The sequence below is a fragment of the Borostomias antarcticus genome (assembly GCF_949987555.1).
Source record: "Borostomias antarcticus genome assembly, chromosome: 5".
Lineage (NCBI taxonomy): Eukaryota > Metazoa > Chordata > Actinopteri > Stomiiformes > Stomiidae > Borostomias > Borostomias antarcticus.
This window is the reverse complement of record NC_140238.1, coordinates 33,457,179-33,479,690: the sequence shown is the minus strand read 5'-3', so window position 1 is coordinate 33,479,690 and position 22,512 is coordinate 33,457,179. Positions and strand designations below refer to the sequence as shown.

Below are 22,512 nucleotides of genomic sequence, written 5' to 3'. Positions count from 1 at the left end.
TCTACTTTACTACCCTAGACCATCCCCGAGAATGAACGCCTCAGCTGAAATATCCATCTCATTCAACCATTTATTAAGCAAATACATTTGTCCAAACATCCTTCTGGAAAAATCTCTGATCGTCAGTTAAATCTCTGCAGACTAAGCTTGTTTGGTTGCATAAGAGGGAGAATCTTCTAACCTCCTGGAAACAGTCACATCACTGCTCATTCTCTTTCAGTAACATTTTCAGGAAGTGTGACCGGCCATGCGCTCAAGTTTACTAAACTTGATCAACATTTCTAGACCATCTAGGAGAATGAATACCTCACCTGAAACATCCATCTCATTCAACCATTTATTAAACAAATACATTTTTACAAACATCCTCACGGTACAACCCTGCACCACTGACTTAATGTCAATTCCACCTGCTGATTCAGCAATAAGATGTCAGTAACTGGTAGAAACCAGTGAGTTCAAAACGTCTTGTCCGCTGAACAGACTTGTCCATGACGCCCCCTTGTGGTGCAGCAGGGCAGTGCGCCCCTGGTCAGCTGAGCCTCCAGACCTCCACACTCAGAACTTCAGCGTTTGCCCTTTTTGGGTTTGAAGCCTGGCTTTGCTCCTCCGCCCGGGCCCTTTCTGGCACCAGGGCGAGGTTTGCCCTTCTGACCGGTAGATTTGAAAGTCTTGTCCCCCGTTCTCTTCCCGCCGAACCCCCCCTTCCCGCCGAACCCCCCCTTCCCCTCAAACTTTCTCTTCCCTCCGAACTTCTTGTCTCCATCCTGGCGTTTCTGTCCCCCAAACCTCTTAGCCCCTGGCCCCACTTTGTCCCCGAACTTCTTGTCTCCATCCTGGCGTTTCTGTCCCCCAAACCTCTTAGCCCCTGGCCCCACTCTGTCCCCGAACTTCTTGTCTCCATCCTGGCGTTTCTGTCCCCCAAACCTCTTAGCCCCTGGCCCCACTCTGTCCCCGAACTTCTTGTCTCCATCCTGGCGTTTCTGTCCCCCAAACCTCTTAGCCCCTGGCCCCACTTTGTCCCCAAATTTTTTGCCCCTGTCCCCAAATTTTTTACCCCCCTTCCATTCTCCGTCTCCCCCCGTTCTGTGTCTCTGTGGTCCCCCTGGACCTGTCCTCTTGGGGGACTTGCCGTGGGGACCGCGCTCCTTTGTCCTGTCGTCCCCAGGGGGCCGCGTCCTCTTCCTGAAGGGTCCTGGAGGCCTGCTGGGGTCTCTCCTCTTCTTCTCGGGGAACATGTCTGAAAACACAACATCCACAACACGGTTCAGCTCGGTCGCATCGTGATCAACAACACAGATCAACAACAACACAGAACACAACGCAGATCAACACAACAGATCAACACAACTAGTCGAGTTAGAGACGGAGCGCGGGTTAAATGATCCTCACCTTCGTCTGGCTCCTCCCCTACAGCTTGTCTGTAGTACTCGACCTCGTCGTCCGATGCGACCTTGTCCTCCTGTATCCCAGGATCCTCCACCTCGCTGTCGTCCTCCTCATCCTCCTTGAGCTTCCTCTTAATACCCGCCAGGCTCCTCCTCCTGCCAGGACAGGAAACCGACACCAGTCATCCAGACTCCGCCTCCTGCGTGTAGGTGGGTGGTCGTCATGGCGTCAGGAGGAAGTGGGAGGACTCACCTGTTCTCATCCCGCAGCTCTTTTTTCTGCGCCACGTTCTGCTCCTGCTTTTTCCTGCGCTGCTCCTTCTCCTTCAGCTGCGCCTCCTTCCGCTTCAGGATCTCCTGAAGTTCCTCCTCGGTCTTCGAGACTACAGACAAGACGGGAAAGACGTTGAAACGGGAGCATTTCCCAGCGGTCACACGCTCGCGCTTCCCTGCGGATGCGTCAGTAAGCGTTTACTTTTGAGTAGAAATCAGAGATGATCATACAGCTTTTTCTCATCATGTACATCCGATAGACCGAGGGACAGTCAGACAGACAGACAGAGGGACAGTCAGACAGACAGACAGAGTACTCACTGACTGCATGATAGAGGACGTTCCCCTCGCCCATGCCCTCCTCTATCTTCACCAGCTGCAGGGTCAAACGGGGGCCGATCTGGAGGGGTCAGACCACGCTGTGAGACCCACGGACGTTCACTGTCCCCTCAGTAACAGGCTTGTGTGGACGTCAGTCAAGACGCCCCCCCCCCCCCCCATGAGCGATAAGACGTTAAACTCACCTCGGTCAAGCGCACGGCGCTCTGTTGGGACGCCATGTTGCCGCGCCCGGAGTAGATCTGGGGCAGCTCAGTGATGTTGTGATCTCCGTCCTGCTCCGCTTCACTCTCAGAAAGGTTGGCTCCTCTGGAGGACGCAAGGTGATGACATCATGAGTGCACGGAACTGCTGGCTAATTTAAACGAGGGTGAATCAGTGTACTTTGAATAGATCACTGAACAGGAAACGGGTAGTGTACGATAACGTCACATGCGTCTGGAACTTCAAGTGCAAGTTGGTTTAGTCTCTCCAGACAAGTATCATGTTGAATCCATGCGCTCCGCATGCTACATGAGACTCTGGGCCACTTCACCACCCAATCTGGTGTTCTGGGGGCGTATCAATAGTTCAAAATTGAGTGACAGGTTGTAGCAGCAAATGAGAGACGCTAGGCCAGGTTAGATGGGCGGGGCATATCTATGGGTGGGAGCGCCTGATCGCGAAAGTCGTTACTGATTGGTGTCGTAGGGATTCCTGCAAAACCAATGAATTGTGAGGATTTGAGCAGCAGATTTGTGCATGAAGTGTCCCAGACTCAGAGATCTGCAGCATGCAGTCAGGTAGTTGGCGTAGTTTACGTTAGTATCAGAGCATCAGAGGAAGAAGTCATGGGTCTGGCGTCTAGACTAACGTTGGTCAGGCCTCTCACAGCTCTCCCTTAGAACACTTACTTCATCAGAAGCTCACTGATGTCCTCCAGCTTGGCCATGTTGGGGAACTTCTCCTGCATCAGCTTCTTCACTCCTTTGCTCATGCCCACAGGGACGACCTTCAGGCTGCTGCACACCAGGAAGACATGACACGCTGGGGTCAGAGTGGGGTCACTGAGCATCACAGGTCAGGGCTCAGAGTGGGGTCACTGAGCATCAGAGGTCAGCTGGAGGACGCTTCTCCACGCCAGGGCCCATCAGTGCGTTTACTTTGAACATGCATCACTGAACAGTCAAGTTACAATGCGTCATCATTTGAGCCCGAGCAGCTGTCCTGTAGTTAGTCTGGTTTTAATACTGATCACACTAATATGCAGTGTGTGTTTACTTACTAGTGGCGAAATTCAACCTCCTTGGACACAGGGTCATAGTTCAGCAGAACACACCTTTTGATGGCGTTCAGGCTGACCTAGAAGAATCAAACATGTCAATGTTATCACAATATCAATGTTCTATTGAAGAGGGGGTTTTAAGTTGCTTGTAAATCATAGGGTTGAAGGATTCTGCAAAAATCAGAAATGTGTGATCGTCACAGATAAATCTCTGAAGACTATACGCTCATCACATGACAGATCTCCATTCCTCAAACCTCTGGCAAAACCTCACCGTCTGTTCACTGTAAACGTACCTTGTGCACATTGATGGATGGGAACATGTTCTGAAACATGGTGGCCATTAATTTGACCTGCATGCCCTCCGTGCCAAAGTTGTTGAGGACCAGCAGCGGGTGATGTGTGAACTGTTGCTCATGCATCCTGTGCCTCTTCAGAGATGAGACCACGTCTTTGATTAGGGAGTACTACGAAGGAAAAAGCACACATTCAAGGGAGGATAATAAGATAATCTATCCTGTGAGGTGTGGGAACTTCCTTTATTGAAACTGGGGTCAAGTTTTGGCCTTTCGGCCGCAGGAACCTTCACCAGGTACTAGGGACTTTTAGCAGGAACTCACTGCATTCCCACCACAGGAACCAGGGTCTAGAACTAGTACCTTGATCTAAATTCATGCTTGAGGGGTAGTACTTTTCTGAGGAGAATGGAGTTTTGGGGTGCGGGTTACAGTGCTGAACACTGATTGGTGGACTGAAGTCAGGGACTCGCTCCTGAACATTTCAACTGCCATGTCTAAATCTCTCCAGCCGCGACACAACTGTATTTGGGAAAATCTACATTCCTCTTCTCAACAATTATTTTTCCTCTTAAGAGGAAACCGATGCAGATAGACATGGCCGTTTCAATTCCACCCGTTCACAATGAATAGGGCAAATTTTTCACTCCAAATCACTCCCCCCCCATCAATTTATTTTCAGATTTGATCCTGTTTTCACAATAATTTTGTGCTTGGGATGCATTTCAGTGTTTCAAAACACTAATATCACCCTTAATTCCTATCGGCATTAAAGATATGAGCACTGGTCATACTTACTTTGGTGACCCGGAAGTGAAGCATGGGTCCTTTGGGCAGGCGAGCCAACCTCTGGGAAGACAGACACTCATGTAGTGAAACACAGTTTACAAAACACACCGACATACAAGACAGACATGAGGCTTTACAGGGTAACAAGTAGATGCATCAGAGAAAACGTCTTAATCATAAAACATTCAGATATTCTCAATAAACCATCATCTGCATCTGTGTTTAGGTGTGTGTGTGTGTGGGGGGGGGGGGACAATAGTGTTCGTCACTCTTCTAAGATACTGGTCAACTAAGGAGCGATAATTCATTAAAATGAGCCATAGGAAACCATTAGTCAAATTACAAGGCCTCCCTCATACAATTGCTGTGTATGAACAACTAACAGTACTCACCATATTTATAGTGCTGGGCGTCTTGGTGAATATCATGAAGTGCGTCACTCCCAGTGGTCCTGCTATGGCCACGAAGTCCTTTAGAACATTCTTCTTCCTGACCTGGCAGAGAAAGACCAGATTGTCAGTGACCAACATTTAAACCCAGTAGATGACGCAGACAATGTGGCTACTAGCACATAGCTAGCAACACAAATAACTTGAGTGGCTGTGTATTAAACGGCGATTTCAAGCATTTTAGCCATAAATACCATATATTTGGGTTATGGTTGAGTTTTAAGTTTGTTAGGTTTTGAATACAAGATTCAGCGCCGTAAGAAAAGCGGGCGTGTCTATTCTTACACCGAGATGGAGAGGCAGTAGATAGGGCGCCGTAAGAATAGCGGCCAGGTGTATTCTTATACAACGGTTAGTTGTGGTTCTTGATTCTGATTGGCTGGAAGCTGTTTTAAAATACTTTGTAACACACACCTGGGACCGCATATCATTCCATTGTCAGTATTAATGCGCCTCCCATTTGATCCAATGCATTGTAGTTATTGCTTGGCAACTCTTTTGTTAGGGGAACTATTTTGCTCGGCGGAATTGAGGGAATGATGCTTCGTTTTGAATAAATGTTAATATTTTACATTGCTGTGTGTCTATTTTACACTAATAGCTGTAGTAATCGTTGTATAAAAGCAATAAACCACTCGAGGCCGTGTGTTAGTGATTTTATAACAGCTAGGGGGGTTTTACTCCGCTTCGCGTCGTTACTAACAACGCCCCCTAGCTGTTATAAAATCACTATAACACACGGCCTCGAGTGGTTTATTGCTTAATTATAACCGCCTTAAGAATAAACTGTGCCTAATAACTTTATATAACCGTCTTCGTGTAACTAGGTAACGTTACAGCAAGCTAATTCAATGAAATCAGACGGACCTTCAGGTAGGGCTGCTCGATTAATCGGATTTTAATCTAGATTAAGATCTGGGCTGTCAACGATCATTAAAACAAAATAATCGCCATAAAACGATTTTGCACAAATCAAGTGCACCCTACACTGCAGAGCTATACTGTCTCCCATGGGAGAAATTGATCTAATCCAAAGAACATTGTTAAAAAGAAAAGCAAGTCAACATTTAATAAATTAATTGTTATCAAAGTCAATGTATAATTTGTTATGTTAAGAAAATGTTAAAACTTTTGATTAAAAAAAAAAAAAAATCAATGAATAATCGTGTAAAATAATCGTGATCTCAATATCAATCAAAATAATCGTGATTATGATTTTTGCCATAATCGAGCAGCCCTACCTTCAGGGACTCCGCGGTGAAGGGCTCCATGACGCGCCGCATGTCCATCACCAGCTGACCGACACTTTTCCCAACCTGCCCGCGGGGGAACACGAAGGAGTGCGGGACCGCAGAGAAGGACTCCTCAGCCACACGGTCCGCACTCAGACGGGACTTCTTCTGGTTCTTGGTCTGAAATAAAATAAGAGACAGAGGGACAGTCAGACAGACAGAGGGACAGACAGAGGGACAGACAGAGGGACAGACAGACAGTCAGAGGGACAGACAGAGGGACAGTCAGACAGACAGAGGGACAGACAGACAGACAGACAGAGGGACAGACAGACAGAGGGACAGACAGACGTGCACCCACGTCAGTTCGAACAAGTTGCATAACTAACTAACATTATAAAACAAAATGGCTTCCCAGCCAACTTCATTAACACGTGTTAGCTTGCTAGCACACATCATGTTATCAAAGCTGTTTTCTGGACGTTGGATAATCAGTCAGAAAGTCTAATCATGTTCAGATATTCTCATAAAACATCATTCATCCACCAACACGATGGCTGCCTCGCCAGACAGCCAGGATCAGCTAGGATCAGCTAGGTTAGCATGCTAGCTAGGTTAGCTACTCACCTTGGATTTCCCCATGATCACTCTTAATGATCACTCTTAATGATCACTCTTTAAGTTTTGAGATCTAGCTAATTTACGAAGTGGCTATCTTAAAAAAAGATATATCTAACTACACAATGTAAAAATGTGAATGCTGAATAAAGTAATTAGGATTTTAACAAAGAGCAGACTCCGCAGAGCCAGTGCGTGTGCTCCATCTCAGACTCTGGTGAGCAAAGAACCCACACGTGGATGAGCTCCGTGTGTCACAGTGTAAGACGTCCGTACGATTTAAGTGTATTAGAATAGTTCCTATGCACAATAGGCCCTGTGCACCAGCTTCACTACTTCCTGAAAGTCACTTGGCATCTTTATTTCCTGTCCAATATGATTGGATGAAGTGATTAATCAGGTATGAGGCAGACCCAGCGCACACCTGATTAATCACTTAATCCAATCATATTGGACAGGAAATAAAGAAGCCAAGTGACTTTCAGGAAGTAGTGAAGCTGGTGCACAGAGCCCATTGAGTGTGTAGACAAACTGATATTTAAATTCAGAATTCTGGACATAAATAGCTCAGTTTCTTATCTTATTGTAGAGATAAGAAGTGTAGAGTCCTTCCTCCAATGACTTGAGCACAATCAATGCTGTGACTCCTCCTTAGTTAAAAAATAATAATAATACAAAAAATTCAAACAGAGAAACTTTCAAAACATGTCGATATCCAGCAATTTTCGCATCTGTGGTTTATTCATAGGCTACTCCACAATAACCAGTTAGTTCGGACTACTGCTGTCCCGAATACTATTTTACAGGCTCTCTGATGTGAACGAATACCGAATAGTATTCGTTCTCAACCCCTAGGTGGCAGCATTGCATAGTCTATATAGTGCAGCTGCAGTAGCCTATAGGTAGCTAGGCTAATAGTAACCTATAGGTAGCTAGGCTAATAGTAGCCTACAGGTAGCTAGGCTAATAGTAGCCTACAGGTAGCTAGGCTAATAGTAGCCTATAGGTAGCTAGGTTAATAGTAGCCTACAGGTAGCTAGGCTAATAGTAGCCTATAGGTAGCTAGGTTAATAGTAACCTATAGGTAGCTAGGCTAATAGTAGCCTACAGGTAACTAGGCTAATAGTAGCCTACAGGTAGCTAGGCTAATAGTAGCCTACAGGTAGCTAGGCTAATAGTAGCCTATAAGTAGCTAGGCTAATAGTAGCCTACAGGTAGCTAGGCTAATAGTAGCCTACAGGTAGCTAGGCTAATAGTAGCCTACAGGTAGCTAGGCTAATAGTAGTCTACAGGTAGCTAGGCTAATAGTAGCCTACAGGTAGCTAGGCTAATAGTAGCCTACAGGTAGCTAGGCTAATAGTAGCCTATAAGTAGCTAGGCTAATAGTAGCCTACAGGTAGCTAGGCTAATAGTAGCCTATAGGTAGCTAGGCTAATAGTAGCCTACAGGTAGCTAGGCTAATAGTAGCCTACAGGTAGCTAGGCTAATAGTAGCCTACAGGTAGCTAGGCTAATAGGTGGCTTCCTGATGACTTTTATCCCGTCCCTACCTTAGCAGCCAGTCGTCCATGTGAAATAAATGAAAAACACAAGTCAAAAAAATAATTTTAAAATTTAACTTCAGGTAAAAAACAAAGCAAAAAATGACATTGAAATTGCAACCAATTGCGTATTATTTGATTTAGTCACATTACTGATAAAATAAAAGTGATAAACGTTACATTATATGAAAAGGGGCAGTGATGAGTGATGAAGTATTTAAATAACAGTCAGGATCCCATCTCCTACACACATCCGTTTCATGATAATGACAAGACTACTCAAGATCAAGGGTGTATAGTTATAAAGGGCAAGTTCATTCTATAAAACACCTCCCCGACTCCTGACCCCTAACCCCTAACCCAGATGTGTCTGATCTAGCACTAAGCACTGACTGCTCATGTCTCTAGTTAGAAGGCTTCACTGTCGATGAGTGGGAGCTGCCGTTGGTTCACATACTCTAGACAATTGTCTAGCCTACTTATTGTAGGTTATTGTAGTTATTGTATCAAGCATCTCCTAAATTACTTCAAAGATTAAGCCGATTTTGACGTTGTTTTTCACAACCTTGGATAATTCAAGTAAGGAATGGTTTTGTAATGGTTTCCCTGGTGCTAAAACACTTCTGGAGCCCTCAGAATGATATGTAGTTTAATATTATGGTTAAATTTAACAAACACAAAGCTTAAGGTACAGTTTATCCTGTTCAGTAGACGTGACGTCATCTTATACCCGTTTGGTTTTAGGTGGTATGATGACTCACATGTTATAGGTCAAAGGCAACACATGAACAGTGGCAAAAATACCGTTATTCAGTGATTGAACAACGGAAATAAAAATCTGTAACAACTGTAACATCTCAAATAATTGGACTTGTGCGATTAATGAGCTGGCTTACAGAACAGTGAGATATGGCAAAACCTCACCAGCGGAAACGTGTGCTAATGTTATGTTTATGTAAGTCAAATGTGTCGAATTTTGGTCGTCTCCTGAACCTTAGTCATGTCTAACGCTAGTATTCACCGTGAAAGACTCAGCAAGACTAAGCAAGCAGCAAGACAGCAAGCAGCAAGACTTAAGCAAAATCTCCCTGAGACAGATACTGTCACAACGTCCTCCGGAGCGGGGGGACAAGCGGCGCCGACGCCTCTCTAGCTGCTGTCGCTGCCGCTGCTGTGTGAGTAGCCTGCTCCGTGGTACCCCCCCTCCTCGCTCTCCTCCCGGATGTCGTCCATGATGAGGTCGTAGAGGTCGGCCAGGCTGCCCTGGCTCAGGCAGGTGTTGACCGTGGAGCCGGAGCTGTGGTGACCCGGGCTGGGGTTCACCACCCGCGGCTTCCTGCTGCGCTGGCGGCTGCGAGGGTGGACGCACTCCGTCCCCGGGACGTGGGGCTCTGGGACAGACGGAGACAGACGGAGGACATCATCACTGAGATGAGACGCTCGATCGTCTCATGGAGAGGGGTCGGGGAAGAATTTTTACAGCTCACTTATCTGGCCCCCGGGTGATTACTGTTTTTTTGCTTCCCTCTGGAATATGTAGGGGTGGGTCGTATGCCCACCTCCCTTGTTCTCTGTAAAGCGCATTGTGTTGCCTCTGTGTATGAAATGCGCTGTACAAATAAAGCTTTGATTGATTGATTGATTGATTGATTGATTGGTTGATTGATTGATTGATTGATTGATTGATTGATTGAGACAGGTGTGAGTCATGTTCAGCTGCTTCAGGGATCTCAACTTTGGTGTCTAGTGTTAAATATCGCCCACCTATTTGTTTAGAGGTAGCAATGTGCAAGAGCTGCCCCTGGTGTTCGTTAGTAACAGTGTAACAGGTTTGTTGGTAACAGTGTAACAGGTTTGTTAGTAACAGTGTAACAGGTTTGTTAGTAACAGTGTAACAGGTTTGTTAGTAACAGTGTAACAGGTTTGCTAGTAACAGTGTAACAGGTTTGTTGGTAACAGTGTAACAGGTTCGTTAGTAACAGTGTAACAGGTTTGTTAGTAACAGTGTAACAGGTTTGTTAGTAACAGTGTAACAGGTTCGTTAGTAACAGTGTAACAGGTTCGTTAGTAACAGTGTAACAGGTTCGTTAGTAACAGTGTAACGAACATCATGCATCTCAACTTGCTAGTGTTAGATATTACCCACCCATTTGTTAAGAGGTAGAAATGTGCAAGGATGCCCTCTAGTGGTGCTCGTTAGTAACACACTTCAGTACTCTGAGCTGCACAGCAATCCAATCCATGCACATACAATGTAACCTTGTGTGTGTTTGCCTTCAGCACTAGATTATGCTCTTAGTCACTTGTTATAGATAGAAGATGCACTTGTGAGTTCTGGCAAGTAGTAGTACATTGGCTTTTCCCACGTTAAATGCAATCATTGTTAGTCGCTTTGGATAAAAGCGTCTGCTAGATGACTGTAATGTAATGTAATGTGATGTGATGTGATGTGATGTGATGTGATGTGATGTAATGTAATGTAATGTGATGTGATGTGATGTGATGTGATGTAATGTGATGTAATGTGATGTGATGTGATGTGACGTGACGTGGTGTGATGTGATGTGATGTGATGTAATGTAATGTAATGTGATGTGATGTGATGTGATGTGATGTAATGTGATGTGATGTGATGTAATGTGATGTGATGTGACGTGACGTGGTGTGATGTGATGTGATGTGATGTGATGTGATGTAATGTGATGTGATGTGATGTGATGTGATGTAATGTGATGTAATGTAATGTAATGTGATGTAATGTGATGTGATGTGATGTGATGTAATGTGATGTGATGTAATGTGATGTAATGTGATGTGATGTGATGTAATGTGATGTAATGTGATGTGTCAGTAACCTTGTCTGTTGAAACAGTCCTCGGCGAGGCAGCTGTGCTGGTTCCGTCTGACGCCTGCGAGTCCAATCGTTCCCCGGCGCGGAGGCAGGATTTCGGACGGGGTGACCAGGGTTCTGCAGCCATAACACGGAGAACCGGAATCCATCCGGCCAAACCCCCTGATCGAGAGACAACAGCAAGTTAAACAGGTGCACATGTCAAGTCACCCAGGAGAATCCACTCACACAGTAGCTCCCTGGAGCAGGACAGCCTCTTCCCCTCCGTGGCTCAGGAGGTAGAGCGGGACGTCCAGTGATCGTAGTAGCGGTTCGAATCCCGCCTCCTCCTGTCCACATGTCAAAGTGTCCTTGGGCAAGACACTGAACCCCAAATTGCGCCCAATGAGCAGGCTAGCGCCTTGCATGGCAGCTACCGCCATTAGTGTGTGAGTGTGTGTGAATGGGTGAATGAGAGGCCATTGTAAAGCGCTTTGGATAAAAGCACTAAATAAGTGCAGTCCATTTACCATGACCATTTACCTGAAGACGCGACCGCAGCCGGGACACGTGAATTCCCCGATACCCCACATCTTGTCCTGAGGGACAGGGTCATACTTCTGCTTGCACCCGGTACACCGAGACACCTACGGAAGATCATGAAGCCAATGAAGACCGTAGCCACTGAAAAGAGACCCAGCGAACTGGGTCCCAGGACTCATCATTACTATTAATCACTCTAATCATTACTATTAATCACTACTACTGACTATCGCAATGACTGTTCCTAGAGTTCGGACTGAGACGGGCATAAAGGCTTTTATGTACTCTGCCCCCTCAACATGGAACACTTTACAAAACACGCTTAAACTCCAGGACAGAATCACTCTAAATGAATTCAAAAGTGCTGTAAAGGCGATAGAAACCCAATCTATTGGTAGTTGTAATTGTTAACTGATCGTCATGTGAACTATTACTGATTTTGTGCTTTGAGCTAGTCTTGTCTTTGAGCTAGTCTTGTTAACATTTGTTGTCATTGTTGTAGCGGTTGTTATTGTTGTTTTTTTGTTGTCATTGTGTATCGTAACCTTTATGTTTAGTTGTGTATCGTAACCTTTATTTTTAGTTGTGTATCGTAACCTTTATTTTTAGTTGTGTATCGTAACCTTTATGTCTAGTTGTGTATCGTAACCTTTATGTCTAGTTGTGTATCGTAACCTTTATGTTTAGTTGTGTATCGTAACCTTTGTCTTTTTTTCAGGAAACTGTGTTGCTGCCACTCTTGACCAGGATTCTCTTGTAAAAGAGATTTTAATCTCAATGAGTTTTTAACCTGGTTAAATAAAGGTATACATTTTTTTTATTTTTTTTAAACGATCCAAAGTGCGAGAGAGATTCATTCGGACCGAGTAGAGAACAGAGGACAGAGGAGGAAGCAGAAGTACCGGCTTCCTGTCGGGGACGCGCCGCCACCAGTCCTTGTCGCAGGGCTGGCAGGCGAACTGATGCAGAACGGAGGGCGTGAGGTCGCGCTGGGCGTTATCAAACATCCGCAGGTTCTTCTCCGTGAGTGGCAGGCGCCGTAGTCGCTCCCCCAATTCCTGATTAACATTAACACACACACACACACACACACACACAGGGGCGTATTTAGGCATGGGTAACATGGGCAGCCGCCCAGGCATCGCGCTTTGGGGGGGGGGGAGCAGAAACCCCCCCCCCCCGTCAACAAATCGCACGTCAATCAGAATTGCCTGTCAGCACCCCTCCTCCCGCCCAGGGTGACATATAAGATAGAAACGCTACTGCACACGCACACGCACACACACACACACACACACAGACACACACACACACACAGACGCAGGTGCAGCTAATCAGGGAAGAAGACCGTGCCAAGTATAGTGCCTAGGGAATAGGGCGGAGGTACACACACGAGGCAGGGAGTGAAGCGTCCGGGGAGCAGGGCGGAGTGACACACACAAGGGCTGATGGGACTGGGGCTGGAACTGGGGGGAACTAGGACCTGGGGGGCTAGGGTTAGGGCGGGAGCTGGGGGACTGGGGCTGGAACTGGGGGGAACTAGGACCTGGGGGGCTAGGGTTAGGGCGGGAGCTGGACTGGGGTTGGAACTGGAGGGCTCTGGGTCTGGAGCAGGGGGGGGCTGGAACTGGGGGGAACTAGGACCTGGGGGGTCTGGGGCTAGAGCGGGAGGCGGGGGAGAAAGTAGAGGAACTAGAGCAGCCGTGGAGGGACTAGAGGAGGGACAGGTGAGCATGTCAGGTGAGGTGAGGTGACAGGTGAGGTGACAGGTGAGGTGACAGGTGAGCATGTCAGGTGAGGTGAGGTGACAGGTGAGGTGACAGGTGAGGTGACAGGTGAGCATGTCAGGTGAGGTGAGGTGACAGGTGAGATGACAGGTGAGTTGACAGGTGAGGTGACAGGTGAGGTGACAGGTGAGGTGACAGGTGAGGTGACAGGTGAACACGGTGCATCGAGACACATTCCAACTCATCCACCAGAGCGATCAAACAGAGGCCTTTGACCCGAGCAGCACTTCTCATGGTTTCTTATCTGCAGGATGATGTGTTATGAGAGCGAGGCTCGGGGTGGAACAAGGACAAGGACAGCCCCTCGGCCCCGAGGACACGAGCACCTCACCCCGGGGTGGAACAAGGACAAGGACAGCCCCTCGGCCCCGACACCTAACCCGCACGACCAGGAACAACAACTATGCTATACTTTACAATATCACTTCACTATGTGATGGTAGGAACCACGTAAATAGTAGGAAATGGGATACCTTTATGTCATCATCCTCCTCTGCCTTCAACCGCTGCACCACGTTCTGTATGGAAGGTCGATGAGGAGACAAGTTGGTCATGTTCATGAATAACTATAATACACAAGCATGTCCAAACAAAGTCTTAAAATAAATGTTTAGCTTGGCACACCGAGAGGCAACACACACACACACACAGACGCAGATAAATACAAGAACTGTAACAGTGATAACCTTGACTGCCAGGTCCTTCTGTAGACATTGTCTATCTTCATCATCCAGATCTGTACAAACACAAGTCATAAGTGTGTACTATGTAGGTTTAAAAACGCGTGTGGAATTCCAAAATGTAGACCTAATATTGTATGGACACCATTTACCTTTGTTTTTCATAACTTCCTGGGTGACCATGTGGTGGTTGTTTGCATATCTCCGCATCAGTAAGGTTGCTTTGTCAATAGCGATCTTGCCATGAAACTTCTCTCTGAAACGCCGGACATTTTTTTCCAGCTTTGTTGAATAAAATAGTCAAGGGGGGGAAAAAAAAGACGTCATCATTTGAGTTCTGACGAGTCAATCATTTACCAACCATGGAGAAGGATTGTACCGCTGAGAAATTGTTTTACTTCAGTGCTCTTTGCCCAACTTTATAGCCTAATTTCCCTCAGAAATGTGTTCTTGCACTTTGCCTTCAGCACTAGATTATGCTCTTAGTCACTTGTTTTAGAAAGAAGATGCACTTGTGGGTTCTGGCACGTAGTAGTACACTGGCTTTTCCCAGGTTAAATGCAATTATCGTTAGTCGCTTTGGATAAAAGCGTCTGCTAAATGACTGTAAAGTAATGTAAACTAATGATTAGGCTATAGCCTATATAATTTATACCAAATCAGTCATCGTATAGGCCTAGGACATCTGATTGATGATGGCTAGTCCTAGGGTGCGTTCAAATTCAGCGAACGTTAGCGAACTATTTTCCGTTAGCTTTGTGTTCGCAGTCTGGAGAGGTCTATGACAGTCTGGAGAGGTCTATAACAGTCTGGAGAGGTCTATAACAGTCTGGAGAAGGCTATAACAGTCTGGAGAGGTCTATAACAGTCTGGAGAGGTCTATAACAGTCTGGAGAGGTCTATAACAGTCTGGAGAGGTCTCGAACAGTCTGGAGAGGTCTATAACAGTCCAGAGAGGTCTATAACAGTCTGGAGAGGTCTATAACAGTCCAGAGAGGTCTATAACAGTCTGGAGAGGTCTATAACAGTCTGGAGAGGTCTATAACAGTCTGGAGAGGTCTATAACAGTCTGGAGAGGTCTATAACAGTCCAGAGAGGTCTATAACAGTCTGGAGAGGTCTATAACAGTCCAGAGAGGTCTATAACAGTCTGGAGAGGTCTAGTCTGGAGAGGTCTATAACAGTCTGGAGAGGTCTATAACAGTCCGGAGAGGTCTATAACAGTCTGGAGAGGTCTATAACAGTCCAGAGAGGTCTATAACAGTCTGGAGAGGTCTATAACAGTCTGGAGAGGTCTATAACAGTCTGGAGAGGTCTAGAACAGTCTGGAGAGGTCTAGAACAGTCCAGAGAGGTCTATAACAGTCTGGAGAGGTAGTTCTCCAGTAACAGACCGAGGATCACAGTGGAACCAGGCTTGGAACGCTATTTTGAAACATTGTTGCGTTTATGCGAACTATTTGGAACGTTCATTAAAACCCACGTCTTTGAAGTTTTTTTTTAAACATTTTTTTAAATAATATAAATATCCATTTCAAAAGCAAAATCATGGGCTATAGCCTACTGGTCCCATCATAGCTACAGACTGTAAATTGGCCAGACGCTATAGGCTCCAGTCGGAAACGGCCTCCGAGGTGGGGCATTGACGCACACACTCACAATAAGGAAATACAAATGTAGCCTACCATACCTACCTCGAACTCATCTCGTAGGTCGCTCATTTTTATTTAACTCCCTCTGAGATGGGGTGTCTTGGCGAATTTAGTTACAAACTACGCAATTGCATTATTTTGTATAATTTCCCTGTAGTCGCATAACAACTTTCCGTTTGATTTTGGATGATAGGCGGTCCGTAAGCAACAGCACACGCGCACTCGCACCCTTGCCCCCCTCTCTCTCTCTCTCTCTCTCTCTCTCTCTCTCTCTCTCTCTCTCTCTCTCTCTCTCTCTCTCTCTCTTTCTCTCTCTCTCTCTCTCTCTCTCTCTCTCTCTCTCTCTCATCGACGTGGTCTCATACATAGACATAATATTATTATTTTATGTCTTTCTGTTCTTTATGTCTATAGTTTCATATTGGACATTCGGCATTTTGTGCCTTAGGGACCGAGGTAAAAGTACAACCATAATCAGAATATAATAGAACGTTTATTTTGCCATGTGTAACAAGTGAAATTCTTGTAGTCGCTTGTCCTTCCAGTATCTTATCAGTGCTAATCATTTCCTCATGACAGGCCATGCAGGCATGAAGGTGTGAAGGTGGACTTGTCAGGGACAGACAAGGAAACGGACAGAATTATTAGTATAATAGTTTCTCAGGAATACAATTGAGGGGCAGGCCCTCATTTTCAATGTAGCCGAGATTATAAAACAAGCAGCAACAGGGGTCATAGGTCAGGGGTCAGACCCCTGAGGAAGTAGAGGTCATATTGTTTGGTAATAGGCTAGGGGGGGGGCCCTCTACACATCCAGGCCCAGGGGCCCATTTTATCATGATCCGTCTGTGTATCTGGTAGACGGGAGAAGGACAGGTCTTCTCTCCATGAAGACTCAGATCCTCCATCTGCCTCCGAGGGAGTACGAGTACAGTACGGGTACAGTACGAGTACAGTACGAGTACAGTACGAGTACAGTACGAGGGTGGCGCTGAGGAACAAACCGCAGACCACGTCATCCAGGACCGACATATCGGACACCCAACGGAATGCGTGGCCTGACGGTTTTGGATGACGAAACGGTGACATGGCTCCTGGGGGTGTGTCTGGATATATAGCCTGGGTGACCCCCTCACCCAGGCTCGGGGTGGTAAAAGGATTGCCCCTCGGCCCCGAGCCTGGGGGGGGGAGGACAATAACAACCAGCCCATACGAAGAAGATACAGACGAGACGATGAGACCCTATTCAATCAAACCCCATCATTTTAATGAGACCCAAACATTCACCTTGAGCTGCTTGCACATTTGGTTTAATGTATGAAAGGTATGCACATTAACGATAGCATGTTTACAATGCGAACAGATCAAATATTTATATTTATCCCAACAGGAAGAATATTATTGTACTTCAGACTCATCTTGCCTGTGAATGAACTGAAGGAATGAGAACGGGATGAAGAGTCATTATCAGACAGGATAGAGGGACTGTTGTTGCTTTATAAATGTTCTTAGCCGGTAGACAAACTCCAGGAGCTTGCTCGATCGCCTTGTTGAGAGGGGTCAGGGAAGAATTTTTACAGCTCACTTATCTGGCCCCCGGGTGATTACTGTTTTTTTGCTTCCCTCTGGAATATGTAGGGGTGGGTCGTATGCCCACCTCCCTTGTTCTCTGTAAAGCGCATTGTGTTGCCTCTGGGTATGAAATGCGCTATACAAATAAAGCTTTGATTGATTGATTGATTGATTGATTGATTGATTGATGTCCTCAGGTTCAACTAAGATATCGTCCCTTTCGGTATGTTTAACAATATTAGTGCTTACTGTGTTAAACAACCTTCTAATGTTAGACTGACAACACTAATAAAACAATAGGTAACATTTTTGTTAATTTACTGACATTTTCCATATTCGGTCAGTTTTACAGAAAGACATGCACAGTGTTACATAATGTATTGCGCAGGTCTTATCTTCATCTCAATGGCTTTCAGTGAATATTCATACCCTTTCCAGGACACCCAGTTGATACCCAAACCAAACTTTGAGCTGCCCCATAGATACAGACCATTAGGATTCACACTATGGCACTGTGTATACCACCACCCTCCGAAATAGTCCTTAGCGCAGTTCGCTTCACCAGAGTCTTGATCTTTATCAAAGGTGGAAAACTTGTGTCCATTGTGTTCTGCCATAGAATTTCCTGAAATGCAAATCATATTGAAATGTGTTAAAAACGAGGTGCCATATAATAGGAAAAGTGAAGAAAATTTACATACAGCCAACTCACCTGCACCTCCATCTTTGTAGCCATCGAAAGTGAGTGTGTATCCATCTTTCTCTGGACCAACAGAGAAGGAGGAGTACTGGACATGAACCTTAGCTCCCTCAAAGTCCTCCATGTCCACCCTCAGGTCGTATTTCTTCCTCAGGGTGAGGAGATGGATGGACTCCAGTCCTGCAGGCGAGGACAGATGCATTATGGGTGAAAGACTGCTGTCCCTCAGGGGCCCGACAGATAGAAACTAGGCCAGCGTCTCAGATTCTTCTTCTAGTTTATCTCTCACCTAACCAGTATTCTCCTGACGCTTGTCCAAATCCGATCCTGTATTGATCCCATCCACGGTAAAAGTTCACTGTCCCATCCTTCCTCTTCTGAATCACCTGGAGGGGAAATGTTATTACCTCTGAATCACCTGGAGGGGAAATGTTATAACCTCTGAATCACCTGAAGGGGAAATGTTATTACCTCTGAATCACCTGGGGGGGAAATGTTATTACCTCTGAATCACCTGGAGGAGAAATGTTATTACCTCTGAATCACCTGGAGGGGAAATGTTATTACCTCTGCCCCAGCGACAGCGCTGATTCGGTATTATTTGCTTTTGCTTGTTGCCCAACAAATCAACTATTATTCAAATTTAATACATTTAGAACTGCATTTAAAGACTATTAATCTACTGCCGTTTTACTCTCCCCCTTGTGAAGCTGCGTTTCTTGTTATTGTAAAAGGTTAGGGATATGCATGCTAATAAAGGTTCTTAAGGGTTAACTCTACACTCACATAGACACTCCCTTACACTAAAAGTATACTTAGTGTTAATCAGTATCCAACAATCAACACTCCCTTACACTAAAAGTATACTTAGTGTTAATCAGTATCCAACAATCAACAATCAGCAACCACATCAGATGTAGTCTTAAAGAAGTAGAGTGGTCGTGAACCAAAGTGATTTATAGTTGTTTTTCTGCAGCTATGATAAAGCGCTGTGTATGAGATGCTGTTCACAGATCCGTCAGAGCAGAGCTGAAGAGCACCCGTTCAGCTGACCCCAGATGACCCCAGATGACCCCAGCTGTATCAGACCCAGCTGCTCATAGCCTGCAATGGTGATGCACCACCAGTATTTTACTGACATTTGTCGCCTCTTAAGTATCGGTACTTTAATGTCACTGTACGCTGACGACATGCATTCTTTCTAGTCTATAAATGGGAGGCGTTCTAGTCTATGTATGGGAAACTCCTGTCTACTCCACTCATCATTGCAGTGAAATATAGGAGTATGAAGCCTAATAAGACAATAACTACTGTTATTACTACTATTATTACTACTGTTATGACTACTGTATAACACACCGTCCATCTGCCCGTATCGGGCTCCTGGGTGCAGGCCATGTCACAGTAGACCTGGGTGGGCGAGGTGGGCCCTGCAGGGTAGATGGTGAACACGCCGCTGTGGCCAAAGCCCCTGTTGTACAGGTCAGCACAGTCCACGGGCAGCAACGCTGACGAGCGCACAGCTACCGGGAGCAGGAGAGCCAGAACCACAAAGACCTACAAGCAGCACCAACACACAACAAACACAAATCATTAACACACCCATCCCACTACCACACATCCCCAAACCAGCCCGGCTCACCTTCATTCCTCACACAGTCCCAGGAACAAACAAATAAACAACGTTAGGTTCGAGTCCCACACACAGACCTGGATCCCTCGCTGCTCCAGGACGAGAGCAGACCGCTGAGGGAATGAGGAGTTATTAGGAGATACACTTTTCTACCTTAAAAGGACATGGTTGGTTGCAGCATGAGAGGACTGAGGAACGTATTGTGTAAGCCTAGAAGAGACAAAATGTACTTCCTGTGTGAAACATTCTTCATTGTTATCAGTCTGATGTTTAACTCAAACATCATGAGAGTTGTATGTAAAAAGACACCAGGACACAATAATGTAGTTCCCTACAGTTTTTATTAGAAGTAACTTATTTTACAACTTTTGTCTGTAGAAAGAAACATTGTGGAAAGATTTTTATGTACAATGATTTTAAACTACTTTTAAACAAGTATAGAAATTAATAATAATGATAGAAAGCATCTATGACTGTTCTAATAATACAAGACCAATATAATATCAGTCACGTCCCCCTCAGCTTCACAACAATGCTAAAAGGAAGTACATTTTATTTTTGTCCTTTTTAGTACATAATAATTTTAGAAACATAAGACTTATCTCAAACAAGTAAATCTACCCAGGTCAAACATATTTACAGGCAGAAGGAGCTGAAATGAACACTTAGTAGTGCGACCAGGAAAGGAAATGTTTTCACCCGTCTTGACATTTTTATTTATTTCACTTTATTTGTTTTTCCAAATCAAACATTTACTAAACGAACCCTGAACTTGGGTCTGAACAAATTCAACTGAACGCCGTCCTTTCTCACTCGACGGGACAGTAGTTGGCAGCAAGCGGGCGGAGTCCATGTTGGATATGGCGCTGCTTGGACAGGGGAGGAACTGACCTCCACACGCCTCGTAGCTGGAAGGTTGGCTACTGGGGGCGGACCGGCGCTGTTTGTTTATGAGTTGAGTATGGTCCCTATCCCAGACTCAGATCATGTTAAAGCAGAGGGGGCAGCGCTACATAGTAGCTCTCTCCTTCCGAGACTTCTACCTGGTCATCGTAGACGTCAGCTCCATGGCTGCTGGGAAGGGTTCTGCTACAGACGCAGGGGAACGCTCCACTGCACGCCGTATAACACCTCCCTGGGGAGTGACCGAGCACTAACAGCCCCAGCCCAGCAGCCACGCCTCCAACCACACCCACCGCGGGCCTAGCCACACCCACCACGGGCCTAGCCACACCCACCGCGGGCCTCGCCACACCCACCACGGGCCTAGCCACACCCACCACGGGCCTAGCCACACCCACCACGGGCCTAGCCACACCCACCACAGGCCTAGCCACACCCACCACGGGCCTCACCATAACTCAACCACACCAGAGAGAGAGAGAGAGCATACTGGACCTCGTTTACCACAGAGCCTTCCGCGCGCACATCAACGACCAGGGGTCAAAGGTTAAGAACCGCCAACCGAACCATCAGAGGCGGACTTCGCCGCGGGAGACGAGGAGGCTTCAGGGGGAGTGTCGCTAGCGCTACGAGCTACGAGCTATCAGACCGACTGACGGGCAACATGCAGGAATGTTTGTAGGGGAGCGATTTAGAATAGCAGCCGATAAACATAGCTTAGTACGTCATGGTAATGTTCAGAAAGGTAACCGTGGTCTCAACAAATATACAGAATATTAAACAAAAAGAAACAAAATGTAAAAAAAAAAAAAAAGATAAAAGCCAAACTAAAGGGCAGTGACAGGCTGATTTAGAACAGGCAACATAAGACCCCCCCATCTAAAAACATTTAATAGTGAATGAAAACAGTCTCAAAGAGGAGAGGAATCTGAGGCTGGCTTTAGGGGGGGAGGGCCCTGGTCTAGCGGACTGGTATCCATGACGACAGCTGGAGGGGGCGTGGCTCTCGGATAGGTACTGACTGACTGACAGTGAGCCAACTCTCAGATGATATGGTCTCCGGACACCGTTGACATTCAGAGGGTCTTACCTCAGTGTCGGACCCCCCCCCTCAAATGCCCCATGAAGTGCTTCTGAGATCTACATTCTTAGATAATACTTCTACGGAATGTCTTTTTTTTTCTTCTCATCGTTCATCAGAGCAGTATATATCACTAATGCTGGCCAACTGAGTACGTTTTTGTCAGAGCCAATTGATCATTTTTACCTGTTGGCCTAAATAAATAACATCAGTCAAATGAGGCGAGAGCCCTCTTTCTGTCCGACAGCCCAGGAGAACTGCTTGCAATGTTACAAACGGGCAGTTGTGAAATTGGAAGGAAGTGAGTAAGTGACATCACATCCTGAACTGGCCTCTGGCGCACCTGCGTAACCCAGGTAACGAGCGAAGTGAGATGGAGACAGAAAGAGGGTGAAATCCCCGGGAAGGCAGTTCAGAGAGACAAACAAAAACAATAAATAAAAATAAAGGTATTCCCTTCCACATTTTTTCTTTTAACTACTTTTTAAAAAGTTTGTTAGTTTTCAGGAGAGCATCTCTAAGTCTTTGAAATGAAAGACTTAGATTTCTTCTTCATATACTTTTTTTTTTTTATTATAATAAAAAAACAAGTCCATCTGTGACAGAATAAGTCTTACTTCATTAAATTGTCTGCTCTTTTCCCAGACAAACACGTTTTCCCTTTACGCTCTCTGCCGTCATCTCTAGCAGACGAAACACAGTCCAAATCCAATGAAAATCTTGGAAAGAGGCTGACAGATAAAACGTAGACCGGCCGTAGACTGACCAGGCCGTAGACTGACCAGGCCGTAGACTGACCAGGCCGTAGACTGACCAGGCCGGTCTCCTCTCTCGTCACTACTGACGAGGTGTCTCGGTGGGGGCGGGGGGATTTTGGGTGGGGGCGGGGGGGAGGGGGTGCGGGGGTCTTCATGCGAACACCTGCATCTTCCCATTGGCCTCCTG

The 22,512-nt window shown here is 46.0% G+C and overlaps 3 protein-coding genes across 4 annotated transcripts; all 3 read right to left on the bottom strand.

Annotated features, from left to right (window-relative positions):
- Nucleotides 1–566: 566 nt before the first annotated feature.
- On the bottom strand, nucleotides 567–6,859 carry ppan (peter pan homolog; the record flags this gene model as incomplete). Its single annotated transcript, XM_084439138.1, has 12 exons — nucleotides 6,658–6,859; nucleotides 6,040–6,210; nucleotides 4,742–4,843; nucleotides 4,359–4,409; nucleotides 3,561–3,731; nucleotides 3,265–3,341; nucleotides 2,894–3,001; nucleotides 2,186–2,309; nucleotides 1,983–2,061; nucleotides 1,642–1,771; nucleotides 1,393–1,544; nucleotides 567–1,240 (listed from the first exon to the last, which is right to left on the bottom strand). Exons 1-12 carry the CDS (start codon nucleotides 6,670–6,672, stop codon nucleotides 567–569), a joined length of 1,854 nt encoding a protein of 617 aa, XP_084295264.1. The 5' UTR covers nucleotides 6,673–6,859.
- Nucleotides 6,860–8,247: 1,388 nt separating this feature from the next.
- On the bottom strand, nucleotides 8,248–15,924 carry shfl (shiftless antiviral inhibitor of ribosomal frameshifting). Its single transcript, XM_084437785.1, has 8 exons — nucleotides 15,721–15,924; nucleotides 14,181–14,310; nucleotides 14,035–14,084; nucleotides 13,822–13,866; nucleotides 12,464–12,619; nucleotides 11,562–11,665; nucleotides 11,044–11,201; nucleotides 8,248–9,579 (listed from the first exon to the last, which is right to left on the bottom strand). The coding sequence occupies exons 1-8, from the start codon at nucleotides 15,745–15,747 to the stop codon at nucleotides 9,338–9,340; spliced, it is 912 nt and encodes a 303-aa protein (XP_084293911.1). The 5' UTR covers nucleotides 15,748–15,924; the 3' UTR covers nucleotides 8,248–9,337.
- A 1,020-nt stretch (nucleotides 15,925–16,944) lies between these two features.
- Nucleotides 16,945–19,718, bottom strand: LOC311308755 (microfibril-associated glycoprotein 4-like). 2 transcript variants are annotated; one of them, XM_084437788.1, is made up of 5 exons: nucleotides 19,593–19,718; nucleotides 19,310–19,507; nucleotides 18,240–18,336; nucleotides 17,963–18,130; nucleotides 16,945–17,875 (listed from the first exon to the last, which is right to left on the bottom strand). In XM_084437788.1, exons 1-5 carry the CDS (start codon nucleotides 19,596–19,598, stop codon nucleotides 17,619–17,621), a joined length of 726 nt encoding a protein of 241 aa, XP_084293914.1. In that variant the 5' UTR covers nucleotides 19,599–19,718; the 3' UTR covers nucleotides 16,945–17,618. The 2 variants fall into 2 exon arrangements, with proteins under 2 accessions (XP_084293914.1, XP_084293915.1); XM_084437789.1 differs by having other exon boundaries at nucleotides 18,240–18,327.
- Between the last annotated feature and the right edge of the window lie 2,794 nt (nucleotides 19,719–22,512).

Coding starts and splice junctions, on each gene's coding strand:
- shfl (XM_084437785.1), bottom strand. CDS start 15,747: ATGAGCGACCTACGAGATGAGTTCGAG. Junction 14,085..14,180: donor GGAAGTTATGAAAAACAAAG/GTAAATGGTGTC, acceptor GTGTTTGTACAG/ATCTGGATGATGAAGATAGA. Junction 12,620..13,821: donor AGGAGGATGATGACATAAAG/GTATCCCATTTC, acceptor AATGTTAATCAG/GAATTGGGGGAGCGACTACG.
- LOC311308755 (XM_084437788.1), bottom strand. Junction 18,337..19,309: donor CCGATACGGGCAGATGGACG/GTGTGTTATACA, acceptor TTTCCCCTCCAG/GTGATTCAGAAGAGGAAGGA. Junction 17,876..17,962: donor CTACAAAGATGGAGGTGCAG/GTGAGTTGGCTG, acceptor TTTGCATTTCAG/GAAATTCTATGGCAGAACAC.